This window comes from Pithys albifrons, chromosome 3 (genome assembly GCF_047495875.1).
Source record: "Pithys albifrons albifrons isolate INPA30051 chromosome 3, PitAlb_v1, whole genome shotgun sequence".
Lineage (NCBI taxonomy): Eukaryota > Metazoa > Chordata > Aves > Passeriformes > Thamnophilidae > Pithys > Pithys albifrons.
This window is the reverse complement of record NC_092460.1, coordinates 30,566,639-30,588,598: the sequence shown is the minus strand read 5'-3', so window position 1 is coordinate 30,588,598 and position 21,960 is coordinate 30,566,639. Positions and strand designations below refer to the sequence as shown.

Below are 21,960 nucleotides of genomic sequence, written 5' to 3'. Positions count from 1 at the left end.
AATACTTCATTATGAAGTAGTTCACTGACTGCTGTTAGCTTAAATTTGACGAAACACACATGGCAAGAAGTAGATTTACATTTTTCTGTTATGTTGTACCAGAAGAGTTAATTTTGCTCAGCAACAGGATAGCTTAAGGACATCACACAATGTGACTCCTTAAGACCCAAATTATAAAGATATGTTAAAGTATTCAAAAAAATAAGCAACCACAGGGCAGGCTATTTCCATAATTTCATGCCAGCACTCTGCATTAGACATCTTTATTAAATTAATTAGGGAGAGAGAAACCTTAAAAGTCAAGTCATGGTGACATTTTTCCAAGGTAGGTCAACAACTGAAGCAAGAAAGCTTAGAAATGGGCAGGTTGTTCCTTGCAGCCTGCCCTTCTAAAATTTGAGACTTACATTACAGGACACTTATTACCAGGCAATCTGTTTGGGAAATCCTAGCTGGGGTGGAAAGACTTTCCTCCTTTTTGGATAAAATATGTCAGGAACACTTGCAGTTTACAAACATGCAGCTCTTGGCAATCTGAAACCAATTTAGCTTTCTGTCCTTAGTAGTAGCCTCTGCACTTGACAGCTTTAGGAAAAGCAAAATTGTCACTCATACCTTGATGTGCTCAATGCCTCCCATATTCATCCACGCTTGCGCTTGGTCTGGGTTCAGCTCCACAGCCCGTTTATAGCTCTACATAAACATGAAACATTTCTAGGTTAAGAGTCTGACTCTACAAACAAAACCAGTGCTGGATGGGAAAGAGAAAAAAGCTTCCTCTCCTGAAGCCATTTAAAATGTAATTTCAAATTCTTCTCATATACAATGCACAAACTGAATTTCAGATTCTTTACAGCACAGGCAGTATAATTTACCGCTTCATGACTGAGTTCATCTCACAGGTTTTTCCTGCCAACAGCACCGTGAAGGAGCTATTCCTGTGACCCTCTCCCTGCCTCCAGCACCACTGGGGTTTCCTGCACATCAGGGTCATTTCCTTGGGCCGTAATGCCAACCACAATGCCTGCCAACCTCAAGCCACGTGGTTGCTTTTTATCTGCAAGGCTTTAATTCGGAGCTGGCAGCAGGCTATAGAGTGACTGCTTGTGTGGAGGTTTCACAAGGACCCGAGGGCAGTGCTGTCCCTCCCCACTCCTTCTGCCGTTATGGGGGAAGAAGCAATAAGGACCTTCTGGACTCTGTCAAACAGCACTGTTTTTACAGTGTCACAGCAGGTTTCAAATCAGGATTAAACATCTCTAGGGATACTGAGAATATTCAGAACTGTCCCAGTAATATTAACTGAATCAGAGAATAATAGAATGGTTTGGATTGGAGGGGATCTTAAAGATCATCTAGCTCCAGCTCCCCGGCTATGGGGCAGGAACACCTTCCACTAGACCAGCTTGCTTCTGTACTATTATTTAATGGTAACATAATTTCTGAGCTATCCAGCCTTCTGCTCCACAGGATAAGCCAATCTCTCAGCTATTGGTTACTGAGGTGAGATACAACAACATGGTGAGCTCCCACAGGTCCCCAGGCTTTCAGCTGAGCCACCTGGACTTGGCCATAGACAGCAAGAGGGGCTGGGGCTGGATGGAGCAAGGGTCTGGTCAATCAGAAATGCCTAGGCCCCTCCATAACCCCATCACAACTCCATACTTAACCGCCTAGAGCAGGGAGCTGTATTTCCATACAGGAATGAGTAAAAAAGTTGCAAATGAAGCTGGTAGAGTTGGCTGCCCCATAGCTTTCCCTGTACCAGTGATGAACTCTGAGCTCCTAAGGCCAATAGCCAGGGTGTATGCACCAGTGAATATTAAATGCAATGAGCTAACAGTATTTTTAAAAAAACTATCCATAGGTCTTAGAGCAGTCATACCTCGAAAGCCTTGTCCAGGAGATTCTGTTCTCTTAGTTGGTTTCCTTTCGTGAAAAAGAGCTCTGAAATGACTTTTGGATCCTTTGGTTTTAGCTGAAGCGCTTTTTCTATAGCTTCAAGTGCCTGTGAAAAAGCAAGAGGACATTGTGTTACTGTAGTCAGTGCCCTCCCACTTCTTGTTTTCTTCTCACCACTAAGGACTCCCAGCACAAGAGTCTTCTTCCTCCTTCCCTTCTTTGCCCCACATCATTAACACATGTGGAAATGAGCTTTTTCTACACCTGGGGCCGATGGGCAGTGGGCCTGACAGCAGCAGGAGCTGTAAGTGATAAGAAAACTACCCTGCTTAGCCTCAGTGCCAGTACATAGATATACAGAAGGGTTTAGTGAAAAAATAATCTATACTGGATGTGCACTAAGACATGTCACATGTCTCTGGAGAGATGGAGTGTAAAATTCAACCTGAGCTCTGAGCGCAAGCCCTTGGGACAAGGGACCCCATGGCTATGGTACCTTGGCATAGTGCTCCTGCTTGCTGTAGATGGCTGACAGAAGGCGGTAGCACTCCAGACACTCCACGTCCTCGCTGAGTATATGGTTCGTCATCTTTTCAGCTTCCTTCGTCCGCCCCATCATTGCTAAAACCTGAGCCTGGAACAGAGCCACATTACAAAAGATTATGACCTTAAAAAGCTCAGCCCTCTGTAATGCATGACACTGCACCCAGTGGCTGGTGCTCCACCTCTGTGGCCCTGCCCTGGCTCCACACTCACCAGCGCCAGTCGGATCTCTTTGTTCGAAGGCTGCAGCGATGCTGCCTCTCTGTAAACCTGCAACGCTTCCTCATAGCGCCCCGTGTTGTAATACAGAGCTCCCAGGGGGGACAGGATCTCAGTCTTCCGGGCTACCTTCAGTGCCCTGGAATTTGGGAAAAAGAGATGATTCCAGGTGGTGTGGGGATCAAAGCAGAAGAGCAAGGAATGGCTTGTGGTGGGATGGAGCAGTGAAGCTCTGCACGCTGCTCATCCCAATCTGGGAAGCACAAATCTAAGGTCCCAGGAAGGAATGAGCATGCCCACAGCAGCAATCCCTCTGACCACCTGGAAATGGGAAGGGCCACCTCCAAAGTGCACAGGAACATGCAGCACCAGGGGTGGGGATGGCTGATGGGGATGGAACCTGGGGAGTGTGAGCATAAACCTATAATATGACAAAAAGGAGGCAAAAACACCCCACCCAGTCCACCCTCCTGCATACTGTGAGTTGGAGCCTGCCTGATGGAACATTGCTGGGAAGGGCCAGAGTTCCTGATGGTGCCAAGGGTTTCGTGCCGGGCTGAGCAGCAGTTATGGCTGTTACACCCACAGACTACCTTCCAGCTAATCGTGCTCATGCCACTGACTTTATTGTTAGAACATCCCCCAGCCAAAAGCAGTAGTGTCCATCCTGGGGCTTGGGAATGGTCCAGGAAAGTCCATACTGCCTGAGTCCATGTTTCCTCTCCAAGCAACTCCCCAAAAATAGCCATATATAGTTTCAAGCAAATAAAGAATGAAGGGAGGAAATCCCAAATGTGCACTGACAGATTTCATCTATCAGAAACTCTTTAGCAGAGACAGCCTCAGGTGGAGAAGGAAAACCTCTGCCTCCCCATCCTAAATTCTTACCGCTTATACCACACTTCAGCCTCTTTGTTCTGCCCCAGGGAGCGGTGAAGCCTGCCCAGGTTCACCATGGCCACGTGGTGAGCAGGGCTCAGGTGGATGGCCTCCCTGTAGTGGGACATGGCTCTCTCGGGAGACCCTGGAGAGGAAAGCAATTAAACTGGTGCATCAGAAAAATCCGGTCACTAGTTTGGCAAGCAGTTATGCTCTAGGTTTTCTTTCAGCTATCGCTCTATGCATGGGAAACATTTTGAGAAAGAAATCCTGCCTCATCCTTTTGAAACTAAGTGTAAGAGATGGTCCTGAGAAATAGATTTTCTAAGGGTGGGTTTTTGGAAGTCCAGACTACAGTCACCAGAAGACAACTCCTGACCAAAAGCACCCTCCAAACATGCTGCAGGGGGCATGCACCCACTGTGCTAAGGACAGAGCCCACTCCAGAGAAGGGGCTGGAGCATTTGTCCCATCTCCTGGTACAGCATTTTTCCACCCTGGCCCACTGGAGGGACAAGCAACAGAGAACAGAGAACAAGCCACCCAGTATTTCCCACACCACCACCACAGCTGCAAATGGTTTCAGCTCTCTCCAGAGACTACTGCATCCACCTCTGCTGTGCTGCTCTGAGCTCCAGATCGGTTTCTGTGTATTGCTCAACAGGACTGGGATTAGCTGCCAGTGAGCAGCTAAGTCCCACCTCAGGGCAATAAATCCCAGATCAAAGGTGCCCAGGTGCCTATTTTGGAGCATGTAGGCACCATCTCTGTGCTCCAGAGGAGCCATTGGGTGGCACTGCTTCGCTGTGCAAAAATGTCTGCCAGTGCAAGGTCCTGCAGCCCATGACATCACTGAGCATCACAACAAAATACAATGCAAAAAGAAAGGTGAGAGACCAATAGTAGCCCAAAGCCCAAAGTTCTGGTTTAATATACTTGTATTTAGCTAAATAATGGTAAATGTATAAAGTTCCAGTATTTCAGCAATACATTTAACCCTAGCGCTCATTTGGTTTGCAAACTCCAGACCAGATAATCTCCTGATGGAAACCAATACTCATGGAGCTTTATCCGCAAACAAAGCTTTTGAGTGTTGGCATTTTTTAAACAAATCACAATGTATTTAATTCCATTCCATTTCTATCTGAAAAAACAGTGCATGTTGGGGCACTGAACATATGCTGCAGTGGGTATTTTATTTTCATAGCTTTTCAGATCTAGTTAGTTTTTTTCTGAGACCATCTATGCAGCTTGAAAGTCACATGGACACTTCTCAGCATCTTCTTTACAGGAGACCAGAGGAGCATCTGCGGGGAGATTTAGAAGTGCTTAAGATTCACCCAAGGCTGACGATGTATCATTTAAGGTATGACTTCTTCAAAACATCCAGCAACAGCCTCAATCTTTCCCCACCACTGAGCAGGCAGATGTTTCTGAAAATTCTATCTACAAAACATCCTGGGAAGCAGCTGGGCACACACCTCAGTTTGCTTAATACACAGGGGTAATGTGCATCATTAGGAGAGACATATTGAGTGTTCTATGACCACTGCAGAGCAGTCTGGAGCTGTGGCTCCCCAGAGCTGACACTTGCTGGAGGCTTGTTGCACAAAATCCTGCAAGTTAATTGGTGTGGTGCTTCACAGCATCCCCCCGTGCCTCTGGGGAAGAGCACAGCCTGTGACAGGCTCACTACCAGCCACTTCCTTCACGCCTTGTCATGTCTCTAGGAGGGTTATTGACACATCATGCCTGAAGTATCAAAAGGCAGTGGAATTTTCTTCCTCTTGTTGGTGTGTAGGGAAGCATAGGAGTAAACAAGGAAATGTTAGTTTTGACTTTGGCAGAGTACACGAGTGCAAAAAACAGAAAGTGCTCTGCACTACATTTGAACCACAATTTTTGGCAGGAATAGGACAGTTTATCAGGGTTGGCAAGCAAAGATGAGTACAATACCAGAGTGAAATTACTTAGGGATTTTTATTATTTGCAAGCTTGAATTTTGCCAGGGCACAGATTCAGAACCTCAACCTCTGTTGCTAATGCCATGATGCCTCTTTTGATCACGAATACTCATTTCGGTTGTGTATTTGTTTCACACTGGTGCTACAGAAGAGTGATGGCTAAGCATCAGCTCGGAGGTAGAACGGCTAGCTGAAGACTGAAAGACACCCACATCCTTTCTTGAGGGTGCCCAGTTGGAGCTGGGCACAGAGCAAAATGGGCAGAATGGGTAGCAATCTCACACTGTAAGTCTACACTATTTCTTCACTGAGTCTTGGCTCTGTTCTGGAGAGACCAGAGTGAGACAGTAGTCTGTTTCCACCAGTCATTTGTCAAACTTGCCCTTGCTTATAAAGCTGTCAATAAAAGGTGGCAATTACAGTGATGTTTTTGTTGTTATGTGAATGCCATAAAGTGACAAGGAAGTTGGATGGGAAACAGGAGCCCAGAAAATAAAGGATGCCATTACAGAGCTCCTGAAAAATCAATTTACCTCACACTATATATAAGGTTTTGTTTTCACAGATGATTGTGGTTTAAAAGCCATGTTAGTTTTTATAGTGGTGGCACTCAACCCTTACAGCCAAAGAGCTGCATAGTCACCAAGTACATCTGCATGTGGTGAGAAGACTGTAATGATCCATTTGCATGCCTGTGATTTGGTTTGATGTGGCCATGCCTTCCTGGAGAAATGGCAGTACTGTCAGGGTGCTGCCCAGCTCTCCCTGAAGAGGACAAGTGCCTGTGCAAAGATGGTAAGAAACACTGAAGGAAACAGCCAGGCTGGATGTCACTGCCACACAGTGCCTGCTCTGATTACAAATTTCATTACACCGTGCCATCTCAGCAGCACCAGGATATTTATTTCCAAGCTGCCATGGAGGCACATCTATTGCTTTGGAAGCTTTTGACACCCTTTTAGATGCATACTGCTGAATAAAATAAATCAAAGCAAAGAAGGCAGAGAGGAAAATATCCCTTGCTCCTTCTCACTTACCCGTATCAACCAAGAAAACACCGTAGTTGTTATGCAGATCAGAGCTCTCTGGACAATTCTCTATGCCAGCCTTATAGACCTCCTCTGCTTCCTTGAGCCGTTCCTTAAAAGAGAAGCAGATTTCTTAGCCATGGCAGAGTAGCTGTCAGCACCATTTGCTGCATACCTGTGTTCTGTGACAACTCCCTCACTGCACAGGTTGCCTGGGACACCAGCTCAGCCCAGCCCACCTACCAGGAGGCCAAAATTTTACCCTATGGCATGGATGTGATATAGCTGTCATCTGGTGCCCCAGAGCAATTCGGACACCTTTCCCCCCTACCTGTGAAACACCAGGAAAAGGTGGCTCCTGTGCAACATTAGTGAGCCCACAGCTGGGCACACACCCAGCCAGGAAAAACACAGCAACAGGGTTGTACTGGTTCTGTTGAGGAATATCTGTCATCCAGAAGATGATATATTTTAATTTATTTGTTTAATGAGCATCTTGCTGGCTAACTTTTCCCCTTTGGAATTTTGCTGTTCATTCCCTAAGCAGTGGGGAAGATACAAGGAATGAAAACTTGGAGTGTGTGTGTGATGGCTGGGTGACAGGGAGCAAGTTCAGGGGGATAAAGGAAGCTGGAGAAAGATGGAGAGCAATGAAAGAGTGGGGAAAATCTGACAGATTCAGTTAAAATGAAGGCTTGTCAATGTGTGAGGTGTAGCTCACTGGGATTGATGGGCCATGCCACCATGCTGACTCCCAGATGCACTGAACCCTTACATTTTGCCTAGATTTCAAGGAGGTTTGTTGGTGCTGAGCATTTCTAGAAAACACAGATCTTTCCTTTGGGGACACCTCATCTATAGAAAGCATCCCACTGGCTGGGCTCCATTTAGGCTGAGCTACGGGCAGCCTGGCCCTGAAACAAAAATAAGGTGTTTTGTTTGGATCAAATACAAACTTAATAGTTTCCACTTCCCTCCAGTCAGACAGTGCATGCCCACCGTCTGTGCACTCTCCAGAACGGGTTATTGCAGTCTTCCTTTCCCCCTAACCTCAGAGCCTTGCTGTCAGGTGTATTTATGGAAGCAGGCTGTGAACAGCAGAGACAAGCACAGTGCAGAGGGGTGTCGGGCAAGCCTCCAGCACCAAAGATGTTTTTTTCAATTCTTCTTCCATGGAGCAGCACAGCCCCACAGCAACAAACTCCTGATGATGCTCCCAAGCAAAACCAGCCAACCGAATCTCCACTGCGGAGGGCCTGGAGCCTCCAGTGCATAATTCCTCCTCAGGAGCTGAATCCACACTGAAATATGAGGTTATTCTATTCCCAGCTATAGACTCTCCTCAAGTCCTGCAAACAGTGGAAGCTCCTGGGCTTTCTCTGGATTTAAAGGCTGTACCTGACAGGAGCCTTTGGTTCCATAGCTGCTTAATCTGAGGACTATTTTCTCACCTCTTATTTCAGAACTGGAGAGCTGAAATTAATTGCATTGAAAAAGTATGACTTGGTCACTGAATCACAGTTTGTCACAGTTAAGTCCTTTCACATTGACATGATAAAGGTCAGACAGCAAAAAAAGACAGTGTGCAATAAAATATGGACTAATGTTTTTAAAAAGTGCTTAAGTTTGGACATTTTGGATATACTGACATGACTTTGACAATATTGCCCTGTGGAGACAGGAAAAGTGTAATGATCATCAGAACTGAATAAAACAAAGACCAATTTTTTCAGCATATTTTCCAAGGTTTAAGTATTAGTTTCTTTTCCTCTGATTTTAACTTGCAGCCAAGGAATGTGCCTTTGTGTGCATGTATGTCAGTTTGTTCATTTTATTTACTGATCATAAACCCACAAGGAAGGGCAGCGTTGAACTGGATTAGCAGTGTTCCATGTCAAAACACTCACATTCACCAATGTTGAGTGCTTTTAGCACTTCTATCACTGCTGCATTGCTTTTTTGGCACCTAACATCCTGACCCTGCATGCCTCAGGCTCAGTGCCCAGTCTGGGATGATTTCTCTCACAAAGTGTTTGCATTAAGAACAGTCAGAAAGTGGGAAGGATGGAACCAGCTTCTTGTGCCAGAGCTTTCCCCTCTCACAACCTCTTCTCTTAGGAGAAATGGTCTAAGTTCATCAAGGCTTGATTCACATTAACACTTAATAATGCCACTCCCAGACCTTCATGAAACATTCATCAACCTCACAAAACTCACAAGACTGGCTTAAAAAATGTATGAGATTTTTATGTTATTAAGAAAATTATGCATATGAGAATCTTTCAGTTGAACTCCAGGGTTTTAAGTTTGGTTTTCATATAGCTTGGTTTCTCAGTCTGGTTATGCCCAAGTCGGCTCTCCTCTGGATTAAAAAGTTTCTTTTTCTAAGAAACACATACACACACACAAAATCAGTTGAAACTCTGAAAAGAACCACCAAGTAGAACAAAAGGGTGGTGAAACTGCAAGAGCTGGGACCGAGGTGCTGCTCAAGTGTGTCAGAGTAAGTCCTGTAGAACCAGTGTTACAGGAGCATTGTGAAAACAACCAGCAAAAATGTTTGATTTCTGTTATCAGTACCACTGCAGTGATCATGGAAAACAAGGAAAACCACAATACGTTGCAACTGAGTTACGATTCCCAGCAGAAAGTGCAGCCAGAAGGGCAAGCATTTGTAAAAGGTACAAACAAGCCAAACTGTTTAATACAACGTAGAGGTGGTTTTTTCATGTCAGCTCTACCTTCAGAATCAGCTACCAAGGAGAGAAGAGGGCAATTACATCAAGTTACAGGTTAATTCTCTGGCACACAAGACATTCCTCTTTTGCAGCATTTTTAACAGGTGTAGAAGGGAATCAAACCATAAACCCCTATTTTGGATTCATCTCCTTTAAGATGGGGGAATGTGCTGTGTGGTATCAGCCAAGGCAATCCTAACAATATTTCACTGAGCTGAGCTGTGTCCACATTTGCCTCCTTAGCCTCAGTGCAAAGCTGGAGGAACAGCTGTTTGCCATGGGCATGGTCACCTCCTGCAAGTGTTTTTTATGTGGCACTTCATCCCCTTTCTATCACATCCCAGCAAGAGGAACCCCTTTTGTGCTTCCTGCCCCAAAGCTCCACAGTGATGCCATCCATGCAGCAAACTGAATGCTGCCTGGCATCACAGATACCCCTACAGATGTGAGACAGGCTCTGGGCTACAAGTAGGTAAGAAAGATATTTGTAACTTTCAGCCACTTTGAACACTACTGTTTGAGCAAAGACCCAAAAATGAAAAATGGGCTCCTGTCATCATCCTTTGGACTGGAAATAGCAAAACGTCTGCCTGTGCCACTGGGGGATGTGACTGTGCAGCTCACAGCCACAGGCAGCAGTATGTATTTGTAGGGCAGAACCTACTGGGGTCACTAAGATGGGTGTGAGAGGCAGAAGGTGCACAATCAGGTATTCATTTGGTGTGGTTGAACACGAGAAGGTGTAAAAAGTCTGAGAAAATTGCTGTCTTTTCAGGAAATTGTACTATCTTTTTTCCCCACCACTTACTCAAGTCACAAGAGGATGAACAATCTATATGTAAGAGAGATGAATTATTGCTGGACTTACTAATGGCATTTGCTTTGGGCAGAAGGTCTCAGGACTCAATCATGGTTTTATTGCTCTGCTGACCTTAAAATCGATGGTTTTAATTAATAATTCCAATTAATATTAATATCAGGTATTACTGCAGAGGACTCATTTCCTATACTTGCAGGAGACTCTTCATTGATGGGCTTATTCAAAACACGGTTCCCATTCAATGAGGCTCATTTTTCAATTCATACACTATATTTCTAGATCCATGCAAATAATACTGATATTTGGAATTCACTTAAAAGGGAAAATAAAATAGAATATCTTTCAGCAATCCAAATATATCATAGGTGAGTTTTGCAGAGTGCCTACCAAAACTGAAAAAGACTAAACCAGAACAAGATCACTGCTGAAATGTATCTTATCCACTTGCCTTACAGAGAGAAGATTTCACTAACCAGATAAATGGAAAACAGCAAAAGATGATACTGTTTTGCTTTGTCTGTATTTACACTTGGCAGCCTTTTAAGAAAGCTTTAGCACCCCATGCTATGGAAGAGTTAGATCTGAAAACTGAAGAAGAAAAAAAAAATCAGTTTCCAAAAGGTTTGCAGAGGTGTGCTGAACTGTGCAGTTATGGGGATCTTGTCATTCACCCTCGTAGCACCCACTAGTTGTGGCCACAGTCCATGGGAGCAATGCCCAAAGCACAGCATTCCTCATCTGCTGGTGTGGAGAAAAGTAGGAGTTTGTGGTTTCCAGGTGGGCACCCACACTTCATGGCTTCTTCTGAACTCTAGGATTTTGTGCCTCAATTTCTCTTTTCCTCTGTGGGGACAGTATTTCACAGGGATGTTGTAGAAATAAATTAACTAACTACAGAGTAGGAGGGCGCAAGTAATGAGCGTGGGGAACAAGCCTGAGAGGAAATGAGTAATCCTGCCCGCAGAGCACAGCCTGGGCCATGCACAGTAAATAAAGCCTGGAGGCACATGAACAATGAGGTTAAATGAAATATTGAACAGTCACTCATTAAGAGCAACATAAAGCCAGAGAGCCTTCCCACTCCCTACATGTGATCATCTACCATGGTAATCAAGGACCATATCCTGGCGGGCGCATGCAAAGGGTAGCATTGGGGCTGCAGGGGCCACCTGGTTTCTGACATTCCCTAGCTTTCAAGTGATTTATTATGCAATCTCCAGGTTATCTGTGTAGGTGTGTGTGTCTGAGGGGGAAGTGCTCGCTTATCCCACTGTCACAATATTCAAGGTGCAATGGATTAAGGCTTCACCCATAGACGTGGGCAGCTGGAGAGAGGGGATTTACTCACAACTTCAGCTGTGATTTAATTCAGAGCCACACTGTGTGGGTGTAATTACTCACTGTGAATGAGTTGCCTCCCAGCCTGAAAAAGCCATCTGTAAAGCAGTCCAAGAGCTCTCTGCAGACAGCTCCAGACCCATGACTGCCACCACAGGTGTGCAAGGCACAAACATGCACAGAAGGCACAAGAGCTCGAGTGATGCCTGTTACCTGTTCAGCCAGCAGTGAGGCCAAGCTTGAGTAAGCATCTGCAAACTCTGGGCCATACTTAATGGAGTCCCGCAGTAAGATTACAGCTTCCTCCTTCTTCCCTTGGGACCTGCAGGACAGAGAAGGAGGGAAAAACCAGAAAGAAATATTCCTGTAAGCACTTGTTTAGGTTATCCCATTGATCAACTACTTTAAAGAGATGTGGAAGTCCCCAGCTTGACCTTTTCAACAAAGACTAAATGATTCAATCATGCCTCCTCTCCTCAGTGTGCATACCCAGCACCTCCTCAGACCATTGCTGTTTCCATATATTATTCTTATGAACTGGGAGGATATAGGCTTTAATGAATCAATATCTATAACGATCTGAAGAGAGGATGCCAAGAGGATGGAGGTACTATGACCTGGAAACAGGACATTCTCTCTCAACAACTCTGCTCTGCATCAGTATGTTGGAGATACTGTAACACTTTGTTTCCTCCAAAAAAAACCCCTGCAGAGTCTCTGCATGTCCCTAGCCAACAAGTACTGCTATAGACCCATTTGTGACTTCATTAAATTAAAACTTTGAAATTAAAATACCTCTAAGTTAAATCTGCCTGGAACGTCTACATAATTCCTTAGTAAGTTGATCATTAGGCTAGAGGAGTCTAAGGATTATGAACAGAGATAACTGAGAGAAACTGATGAGCTAGTTTTTCTTTCCCAACATTGCTCTGCATTTATTGCCATGGAAAATGGAAAAGGTTTCCCTAACAAAAATCTTGAAATGTTTATTTATTTGAGGTACAATTTCTCCAGTATCACTCTGTATTTCTCTCCTTTGAAAAATGAGAAGGTTTTCTGAACAAACATCTAAGGATGTTTAGCTAAACTGAAACAACATTTTCCTTGTGCTGGGTGGACAAAGAATATGAATACCAGGACTTACAAAAAGAAACAAAGGGCTCTGGGGAAACAGAAAATATGTGAACACCTTGCTGCTTTGGCCTTAGATTTCATCTGAATGACATGGTCAGGTAACCAGATCTTGTTTATAAGGTGCAAATTTCAGCTGATAACATATGTGGCTTTGCAGATTTTTTCCTTTTCTAGTTGTGTAACTGGAGGAATATTTTGCTTGTGCATTAAGATAAGTAAAACCAGTTGTGCTAGTCTTTCTCTTCTTCCAGCAGTGTTCCATATAAATTACACAAATGAAGCAAAAACAAATAAAGAACTACTTTTCTCCTACACTAATTAAAGACTAGCTAGCTTGTCAATTTATAAAACTTTTGGATCCCTTGGCTGGAGTCTCATGGCACATTTTTATAAATCAAAACCAGATGACTGCTTTATAAAGGTACTGATGTTTGACAAAAAATGTAGGAAATGCCAGCTACAGAAATAAAAGGATTAAGTGATCCACTCAGCAGCAGTAGAAGTTCCCATTAACCACAAGCCTGCACTCTGAACATGGGGTAGCCCTCTTAATTACTCTTTTTTTATCAAATGGCCTCTTTTTTTTTTCTCCATTTGATCCAAGAACAATGTTTGTCCTCTAAAAGTGGGGGTAAAGAGAGAAAGATTATGGCATCTTTTTATGTGACAGACTGAATTACATTAAAAAAAGCAGATCTAGTAGTTTCTCAAAGGGCTTAGGCCTGCAAAATACCAAGTGTTCTGGCCAAGCACTTAAACGTGTACTTAACTTTTATGTATGCAAGTTGAAAATTAATTACTAGTTGAAGTGCTTTCCTGGACCAAGGCCAAGACTTTGCAGGATCAAGGCCGTTGCTTATATAAATCTCTTGCAATTTGGGAGAGCACAAAGTATTGGAAGAACAGTCCAACACATTAGTTTACCATAAACTGGGGATCTGGAGCAGGAATACCTAGGTAATGTATACCTTCACCATGCCAGAAAGAAGAAAACATTCAGCTGACATGAGGAGTCTGTGATCACTTAATCCAATCTTTACCCAAATTACTTTGCTTTATAATGCCCTCTCCAGACTCCCTCTTCTACCCAAGTTCCCAGCCTCCCCTCTACAATCAGCATGATCAAGCTGAGAGCAAGGAACAGCTCTTTCCACTGGTACTCTTCCATACTTTTACAAGTGCCCTGCAGTTGTAGAACTACCAGGTTGAACCACCCTGGCAAAGTCTGGTAATCATAGAATCATAAAATCGATTGGGTTGGAAAAGACCTCCAAGATCATCAAGTCCAAACCTTGGTCCAACTCCAGTTCATTTACCAGATCATGGCACTCAGTGCCACATCCAATCTCAGTTTAAAAACCTCCAGGGATGGGGAATCCACCACCTCTCTGGGCAGCCCATTCCAATAACTGATTACTCTCTCTGGAAAGAATTTTTTTCTAATCTCCAACTTAAATTTCCCCCGTCAGAGCTTGAGCCTGTGCCCCTTGTCCTATTGCTGAGTGCCTGGGAGAAGAGACCAACCCCCTCTTGGCTAGAACTTCCCTTCAGGTAGTGATGTCCAGGGCTGTTAGCACTGGAGCAAATTTCATTTGCAACAGAGAACAACAGGAGTTAGTTGCTCTAGAGGACTTCTTAACTTTCAAAATTTGGTTTACTTTGTGCAGTTAGTTAGACTGTATTAAAGCCAGAAACACAGACCTCAACAAACACAGCCATTCTGAACAAATTTTTACAAGGGCATGTAGTGACACAACAAGGGGAATGGCTTTGATCGGAAAGAGAGTAGGTTTAGGTTGGGTATTAGAAAGAAATTTCTTACTGTGAGAGTGGTGAAGCACTGGACCAGGTTTCCCAGACAAGCTGAGGATGCCCCATCCCTGAAAAAGTTCAAGGCCATGATGGATGGGGGCCAGAGCAACCTGGTCTAGCAGAAAGTGTCCCTGCCCATGCGGTCCTGGTGGAAAACAAGTTGACCATGGGCCAGCAACATACTCTATATGGCCAAGATGGCCAACAGTGAGTCCAGGAAAGTAATCGTTCCACTTTATATGATACTTATGGGACCACATCTCAAGCAATGTCTGTCCAGAGTTGGGCTACTCAGTGCAAGGCAGGCATGGAGTTATTGGAGGAAGCCTGTCAGAGTGCAATTAAAAAGGTCAGAGCTAGAGCACCGTTGTGTTGAGGAGACACTGAGCAAGCCATGTCTGTGCAGCCCAGAGGAGGCACAGAGGTGACTTCAGTGCTGCCAGCAACTCCCTGGTGAGAGGATCCAGAGAAGCCAGAGCCAAACTCTTCTCAGAGGTACACAGTGACAGGACAAGAGGCAAAAGACATGAGCAGGAACATGGGACGTTCTGATTAGATATAAGGAAACATTTTTAACCCCAAGGACGGTCAAACACTAGAACAGGTTGCAAGAGAGGGATTGTAGCATTTCAGTCCTTGGAGGTGTTAAAGATTCAGTTGGACACAGCCCTGAGCAACCTGATCCAATTAGACTTGCTCAGAGCAGCTGGCTTCATCTCCAAATGATCCCCAAAGAGTTGTTCCACCCTAAATTAGTTTTTTAATCTGCTGTAAATTTGACTGCCAGAGTTTGTGGGGCTTTTAAAACAACAAACTCTAATGTGTATGTGATGCTGACAGAAAACTACAGCATTTCATGCAACACAGACTACCCCAAACAGAGACCATCCAGAAAGTCAGATGCAGTATAACTGAACATTGTCGCTCAGTTTGCCTCTCTGAATGAAAAGAAAATTTCACTAGCTAAAATATCTTAAATCTCAATACATGTAATATCTATCTGATGTTTTTCAGCATCTTCAGACAGTTACACAGGTCTGTGTCAGCACATTCACATACACTCAGAAGCCTCTGTCAGAGGGGGCACACAGTCCTCCTTCCTCTGAATAGAAGGGCTTTCTAAACTTGGATTAAATTACAACACACACTCAGGATAAGTCGTGTGTTACTCTATATTCAGAAGAGAATCAGTCCTTGAGTAAACTGAAGATTCAGTGGAGATTGTTTCTAGGCATTTCATTTTCTCATTGAAAATGAATCCATAACACTCTCAAAGTAAATAAGAATTCTGAGGCTTTTCTTCATAAGAAACTGTGTACTGGATATTGCAGTGTTTAAGGTATGGATTAATACAGTATCACAAATAATTTCCTGTCCGTTTTTTCTGCAACATAAAACTGAGATAAATATTTACTTAAAATGTTCATGATATTTTATTTGTCTCTTTACAGAATAATCCACAGGCTATAAATTTTGTGAGGTATTTTGAATGATAATTATCTGTATCCCAACAAAACTGAATTTATATGGAGCAGTCAAACACAAGGCAGCATCAGACTGCTCTGTGTCACTGGTCACAGACCAGGAAGCAAAGGGATTTCTCACTTTTAGGCAGACCATCATGAGGGTCTATTTTAAGTAAGAAATCTATTGTCACTGTTTAATTATCTACTCTCTAAGTATTAGGCAAGAAAATGATGACACACAACTTTATTTTAGGATATGTAAACAAAACCAGAGGCTTATTCAGCCATTACCCTGCAATGCTTCCTGAGAACATTCATCTTCTGGCACATAGCTGTCTTCATTATGTGCAAACAGAAAAGGGAAACATCCTTTTTCAGCTAGGACTTCCACTGAAAAGAACTGAAAAATTTCTCCCTGTTGTTGCCAAAACAGTTTTTCCATTAAGTTTAAATCACAAGCAATGGATACTTGAATAGCTTATTTACATGGAATAATGAGAGGCAGATTCCCCTATCGGAATAACATACCCGTCATTCCAAAATCCTGGAGTTCCCCTTTCTCAGTACTCCACAGGAGATTAAATCTTCTATCTGCCATCAGATTTCCACAGCATGAACAGGGCCAGGTAAAAGGAACTCAGCAGAATTCAAGTGGGAATTCCCCATGCCAGAAGTTTCATTACATGTCCCAGCACAAGCAGTGCTGTTACTGGACACGTCTTAAGTGTTACAGATCCGGCTCTTCCTGATTTCTACTAAAATCCTCTCCAAAGAAGCCTCTCCAAAGAGGGTAAAAAATGCTTTTATGGCTTTACTATTTATCTTGTTTAAAAATCGAAACATTCTTCATAATGTCTCATAACACAGCCAGAAAGTAGTATCTGTCTGTAATATTCTGCAGATATTCATTTTATTTCATTTATTACCTAGAGTATACCAGCATTTAGTGTCTGCAGAATACTGGTTGCCATATATATATATATATATACACATATATATATGTATATACACACACACATATATATACACATATACATATATACACATACACACACATATATATACACACACACACACATTTATAAAAGGATAATTTGGAGACCCAGGTTGAAAACACAAATAAAGATGAACTTGTAGGACGGGGGAACATGAAATCTCTACCTTGTACCTGTCTAGTCATCTCAAGTCACTTTATGCTCCAGCATAGCTGATACTCTCTGGTAAGCTGATGGATAATCTTAGAAAGGTGCTGGCAAAGGGATCTGGGCTAGCATTTTAGGGGAGACATTCACATAATATCTGCCCATGCACCATCTGCTTTACATATGTGCTAATCCCTCCACCAAGAACACTACCTATTCTCTGTGTGCTTTTTAAAGCTGAATAGGGAGATGAGGGCACCCAGTTTCCATTATAATTAATACTATTGCTGTGTGCAGATGCACCAGGTTGTTTTGAAACACTAAGAAAGTTCAGAAAATGGGAGCAAATGTATGTGGGAAAAGGGCAGGTAGAACCTGAACAGTTTCCTTTGACAAGTTTAGCACAAGCATCATACACATTTAACATACTGCAAAATATGGCACCACAGAAGGATGCAAGGTACATACAATACAACAGGACACACAATATCTTAACTATCACATTGGGAAAAACACATGACATATTGCAGAGAAAACAAACAGCAGTTCTAAGAGATTTTCCCCACATGTCTCCTTTGTGCTTTTCCAGTGCAACAAATCCAGTTTTTACCCATCTGCTGGGTCATAGAGCCCACTGGCAGGCCAGATTAAAGCATAATTGACATGGGATGTGCTGGTGCTTCTTCTGTCTTACATCCTTTTGTATTAATATTTTATATTAAAAAAACATAACAGAGAATAATAACTAAGGCAAACATGATGGATTAAAAGGACAACATGTATTTTTAAACACCACTGCCACCTAAGATTAATTTCAATCAAATAAATCTGATGAATAATACAAAGACCTTTCATTTCTCTTGTAATAAGACTGTACTATTTTCCTTTCTTCTATTTCCAATAAAGCACTTTTCTACTTTCTATTGAAGATTGTTTACTTGTAATATTACTCTGAAGATTTCTCTGCTACCTAACAGACCAGGTAGAACTTCAGCAACCCGTTTAATATCTGTTATACTAACTCACACTCAGAATAATGTTTTAGAACCAGAAAGACCAAGTAAGTTTTAATGACATAGTGCCACTTTAAAACTAGTCCGGCACTAAAGCCTGTCATGGTTTAACCAGCACAAAGCCCAGTCTGCTCTCAAAGATCTACTAGAGACCTATTATCAGCAAAATAAGGGCAGTTTATATCAGCAAAAATGTACTTTTACTGCTGTAGTTTATGCAGTTCTGACAGAAAATAACACAATATCCTCACAAAACAAGGACCTTTTTGCTGGTGCTAAATAGAGATATTTTGCTTTTTTTTAATTGAAGTCTTAGCAGATCTTATCATACTGGCTTCTTGTACTGATCAATCTTTAGATATGGTTAGTCACATTAATTTACATGATCATGATTGTCTGCTATTCTCCTTGCTAATGGCTGACAAATGAAATAATGATCTGATTAACTTGTTTTCTTGCTCAGTAGAGTAACTGCAGAGGGATGCAAACCAGCTTTCCCTTCAAATACAGACCCACACACTCTGCAACAGAATGAACCTTCAGCAGCTCTGAGCATCTCAGTGTTTAGGTGCGTAGGCCTAAACTACACAACAACCTTCCACGCAGCTTATGAGGAGAAGTGGGAACTTGCAGAGAGGGATTTGATGGATCTATGTTATTTATTAACTGCATCTGATGCCTGTCTTTGAACAATATAACTTCCTCCAGTGGGAAGGCTTACATGTCTTGACTGACATGGGAATCTCAGGTGACTAGCTGGGTTTAGGCAACTCATTTTTGATGCCTTATTTGCAAAAAGTGAATTCCCTAAAATTGAAATACACTTGTGAACAGGACCTGAAGTAATGTAACAGATATCCAAACTAAGCCTCACCTTTGTCCTGGCACTCTTGGACATCAATAAGAAAAAACACCATTTCTTCACCAGCTGGCAGAAAAAACTACTTTGGTGATGTGTGTAGAGGGAATGTGAATTTCCTTGGTGCCAGTTCTGCAGTCAACTTACTTGAGTAGGTTGCCAAGATTGAAGAGAGCTCGATTGTGCTGAGGGTTTAATTGAAGGGCTCGTCTGTAGTAGTCCTTTGCTTCCACCACATCTTTGGTCAATGTCCCCAAGTTGTTCAGAGCACTTGCATGACGAGGGTACAGTCTAGGAAAAATGAAATATCAAATTACAGATGTTCATTAATTGACAAATAAAGCTGAAGTCACTAATGCTGCCACCACTACTGTTCAGCACTCAGTAAGGAGAAGGATGCCTGCAAGAAAACCCTGTTTTCCCTTCATTTGCTGCATGTTGGATAGGATCCCAAGGAACCTTTTCAACTCCCAAAGAGATTGCAAATCAGATCTTCTCCTACAGCTCCATATGCCTCCAGGGCAAAGGGGAACATTGAACAGCTTTGAAAGCCTATTTTACCCTCTAAGTAAAAGGCAAAGTAACTGAAGCAGCCTCAATGTTTTTATTCAAAATGTTTCTCAAACAAGCAAGAACTGCTTTGTCAAAAAAATATTTCCAATGGAAATATGTTTTCACATATACGGAAGCCAACACAACTCTGTTGAAATTGATTTGTTGGGGGGGGGTTTAATAATTTTTTTCACAATAAAAGTGATAATAAAGGAAAGGAAACCTGCAATCAGCTGTTGAACAATGCTTTCAGGACCAAGCAAAAAATATGGAAACAGACTGCTTAGCAATATGAATTCCCTAAGCTTCTTGTAACATTTGGTTCAGTTCAGTTCTCCTTTTATCTGACCTGTTGATCTTCACATCTGCCTGTTTAAGTTGTAAGATTACATATTGGGCCCAATGCATCTCTGTTACAATTCTCCATGAATTAAGCAGCGTGTCATGGTCCATTCAGCAGCTTCAGTTCTCACAGTTATGCTCCTACATGAATATTTTAGTTTGCAGGTCTTTCATCAGAAAACTCCAAAGGTGAAAGTGATCCAGGGCAAGATTTAAATATCCTGGACTCTTTGGGTGACAGATAGGTGAAAACTGAGACTCATTATAATAAAGAAATAAATCTGACAATAGCACCCAGAGGCGCCTTCTCAGCTGTGTGAGAAGGTCTGATGCTCTGATGTGAAATCCCACAGAACTCCCACAGATGTTCACTTCATTTGTGAGAGGGAGAAAGCAGGTTAAGGTGGTCAAACCTTGAATTCAAGATGACCTGGTCACAAATCCTGCTGCCACTGTAGGATTTTTAATTCTGATGAGGACAAATCGTCTGACATTTCTTTGCCTTTGGTTGCTGTTCATGGGAAAGTGATGTGAATATTGACATTAAAAGTAGTTGGCTATGATAGCACAGGGTACAGCAAGACAGTGGCATTTAAAGCAAAAGGGGATTAAGACTATAATATAGCCTGACTCTAAAATTTGCAACTGTTTTTAATCCCAGACTTTTTGCGGTGAGTTGTATTTTTTTTTTGCCTGGAGTTTTTCACTATGTCAGTTCAGTCCTGGGATTTTCTGTGCTTAAATGCCATGAATAATTTAGCATTTTATACACTGCTGCAACATTTGTATCCATCGCATTTTCACTCCGCAGCACATAAGTGATTTTGGCAAGGTCTTACTTAGGGGTGAAACTGGGAACATTCCAGGGAACTCCGGGAGAAATTATGTCCACCAGTAACAAACCCAGGATGCTTCCTACAATTAAGTAGAAGAAGAGCCCAAGTCCTTTTTCCACACAGCACCAAGCCAGGCAGACAGGAACTGCAAAGCCACATATCTGAGGAAAGATGTTTTGGGGATGCACCACATGTGCTTTTTATAACTTGGCCTGTTATAGTAACTAAAGACAAACATAGTGACCACCACTCATAGCACGTAAGGACTGCAGACTGTCAACACTCCTCCCCCACAGACAAGCATCCCGTCCCTCTGAAGTAACCACTGCTCATAGTGCAAGCCCTTGGTGCACTGTCCAGTGTCCCGTTCACCCACTCTACCTGCGTTTGCTGCTCAGGTTACTATTGAAGAGACCCGGGGTTGACCTTGTCACAGAGTAGCAAAGAGGGGGAAATTCATGGTGAAACTGCAGTTGACATAGACATGGCATGACTTTCTCTCACTGAAGCTACCTGGGGAACCTGATGAGTTCAGAGACATGAGAGGCTTCCTGCCCTTGGAAAAGCAGCAGCAAAAGACAAGTCAGTGATGAGAGTGTAATGTTGAGTCTTAACCTTGGCTCCAAAATCCATTGGCCATAAAGGCTAAGTCTCCCCAGCTGAAGCAGGCTGGAAGAAATGCTTTCCATAGCAACAGCAGGGGAGGAGGAATGGAAAGGACCAAGCTTGCCTGCTCTTCAGCACTTGGGATGTAGCTCTGTGTGATACCTTGATCATCATCTTGAGCAAAGAACATCTTACAGCAAATGACCAAGGGCTCAGTCTTGTTTCCCATTTTTTCCATGGGATATTGACATTGTTTTGGACCAAGAAAAAGGTCTGGGAGTTACATTTTTGAGGTTTTGAAGTGCACTACTTCTGTCAGTACTCACACATAAAACAACTCTGATATCTGACATGAAGTTGCTTGAGTTATGAGTAGGCAAAAGTATTTCAGACAATCCTTGGGAAAATCAGAAACAGATTTAACATTTTACAGCCCTAAACCTGGTGGTTTTCCTCTCAAACTTTCAGAAATTAATTCTGTTCTTGGCCTTCAGTGCTCCCATGGCATTTTAGACCCAGGAGATATGCTTGCACCAATTTGGAGTGGAATGAAAACTGAAGATTAAAAAAGAGAACTGATTTCACCTTTAAATTGCACAGTTCTGACCAGCAGCTCCATAAATACACCTCTGAGTTCAGCACTAAAACCTCTCACCTAATCACAGGATGCAAACATGTCTCCCATGTATCCTGGGCTTTATTTCTTGTGTTTTACATTTATTCATTATATCTCATTGCCAATTCCAAGAAATATAAGTGAAAAGCCA

General features: G+C 42.7%; 1 protein-coding gene across 1 annotated transcript in view; it reads right to left on the bottom strand.

Annotated features, from left to right (window-relative positions):
- The window catches only part of TMTC1 (transmembrane O-mannosyltransferase targeting cadherins 1), a 146,881-nt gene that overhangs the window by 5,307 nt on the left and 119,614 nt on the right, over positions 1–21,960 (bottom strand). Inside the window, exons 12-19 of the mRNA XM_071551208.1 lie at positions 19,005–19,148; positions 11,645–11,753; positions 6,545–6,647; positions 3,553–3,688; positions 2,659–2,803; positions 2,399–2,536; positions 1,886–2,008; positions 616–693 (exon numbers count right to left, since the gene is read on the bottom strand). Coding sequence (XP_071407309.1) covers positions 616–693; positions 1,886–2,008; positions 2,399–2,536; positions 2,659–2,803; positions 3,553–3,688; positions 6,545–6,647; positions 11,645–11,753; positions 19,005–19,148 — 976 coding nt within the window. The remainder of the gene's footprint in view (positions 1–615; positions 694–1,885; positions 2,009–2,398; positions 2,537–2,658; positions 2,804–3,552; positions 3,689–6,544; positions 6,648–11,644; positions 11,754–19,004; positions 19,149–21,960) is intronic.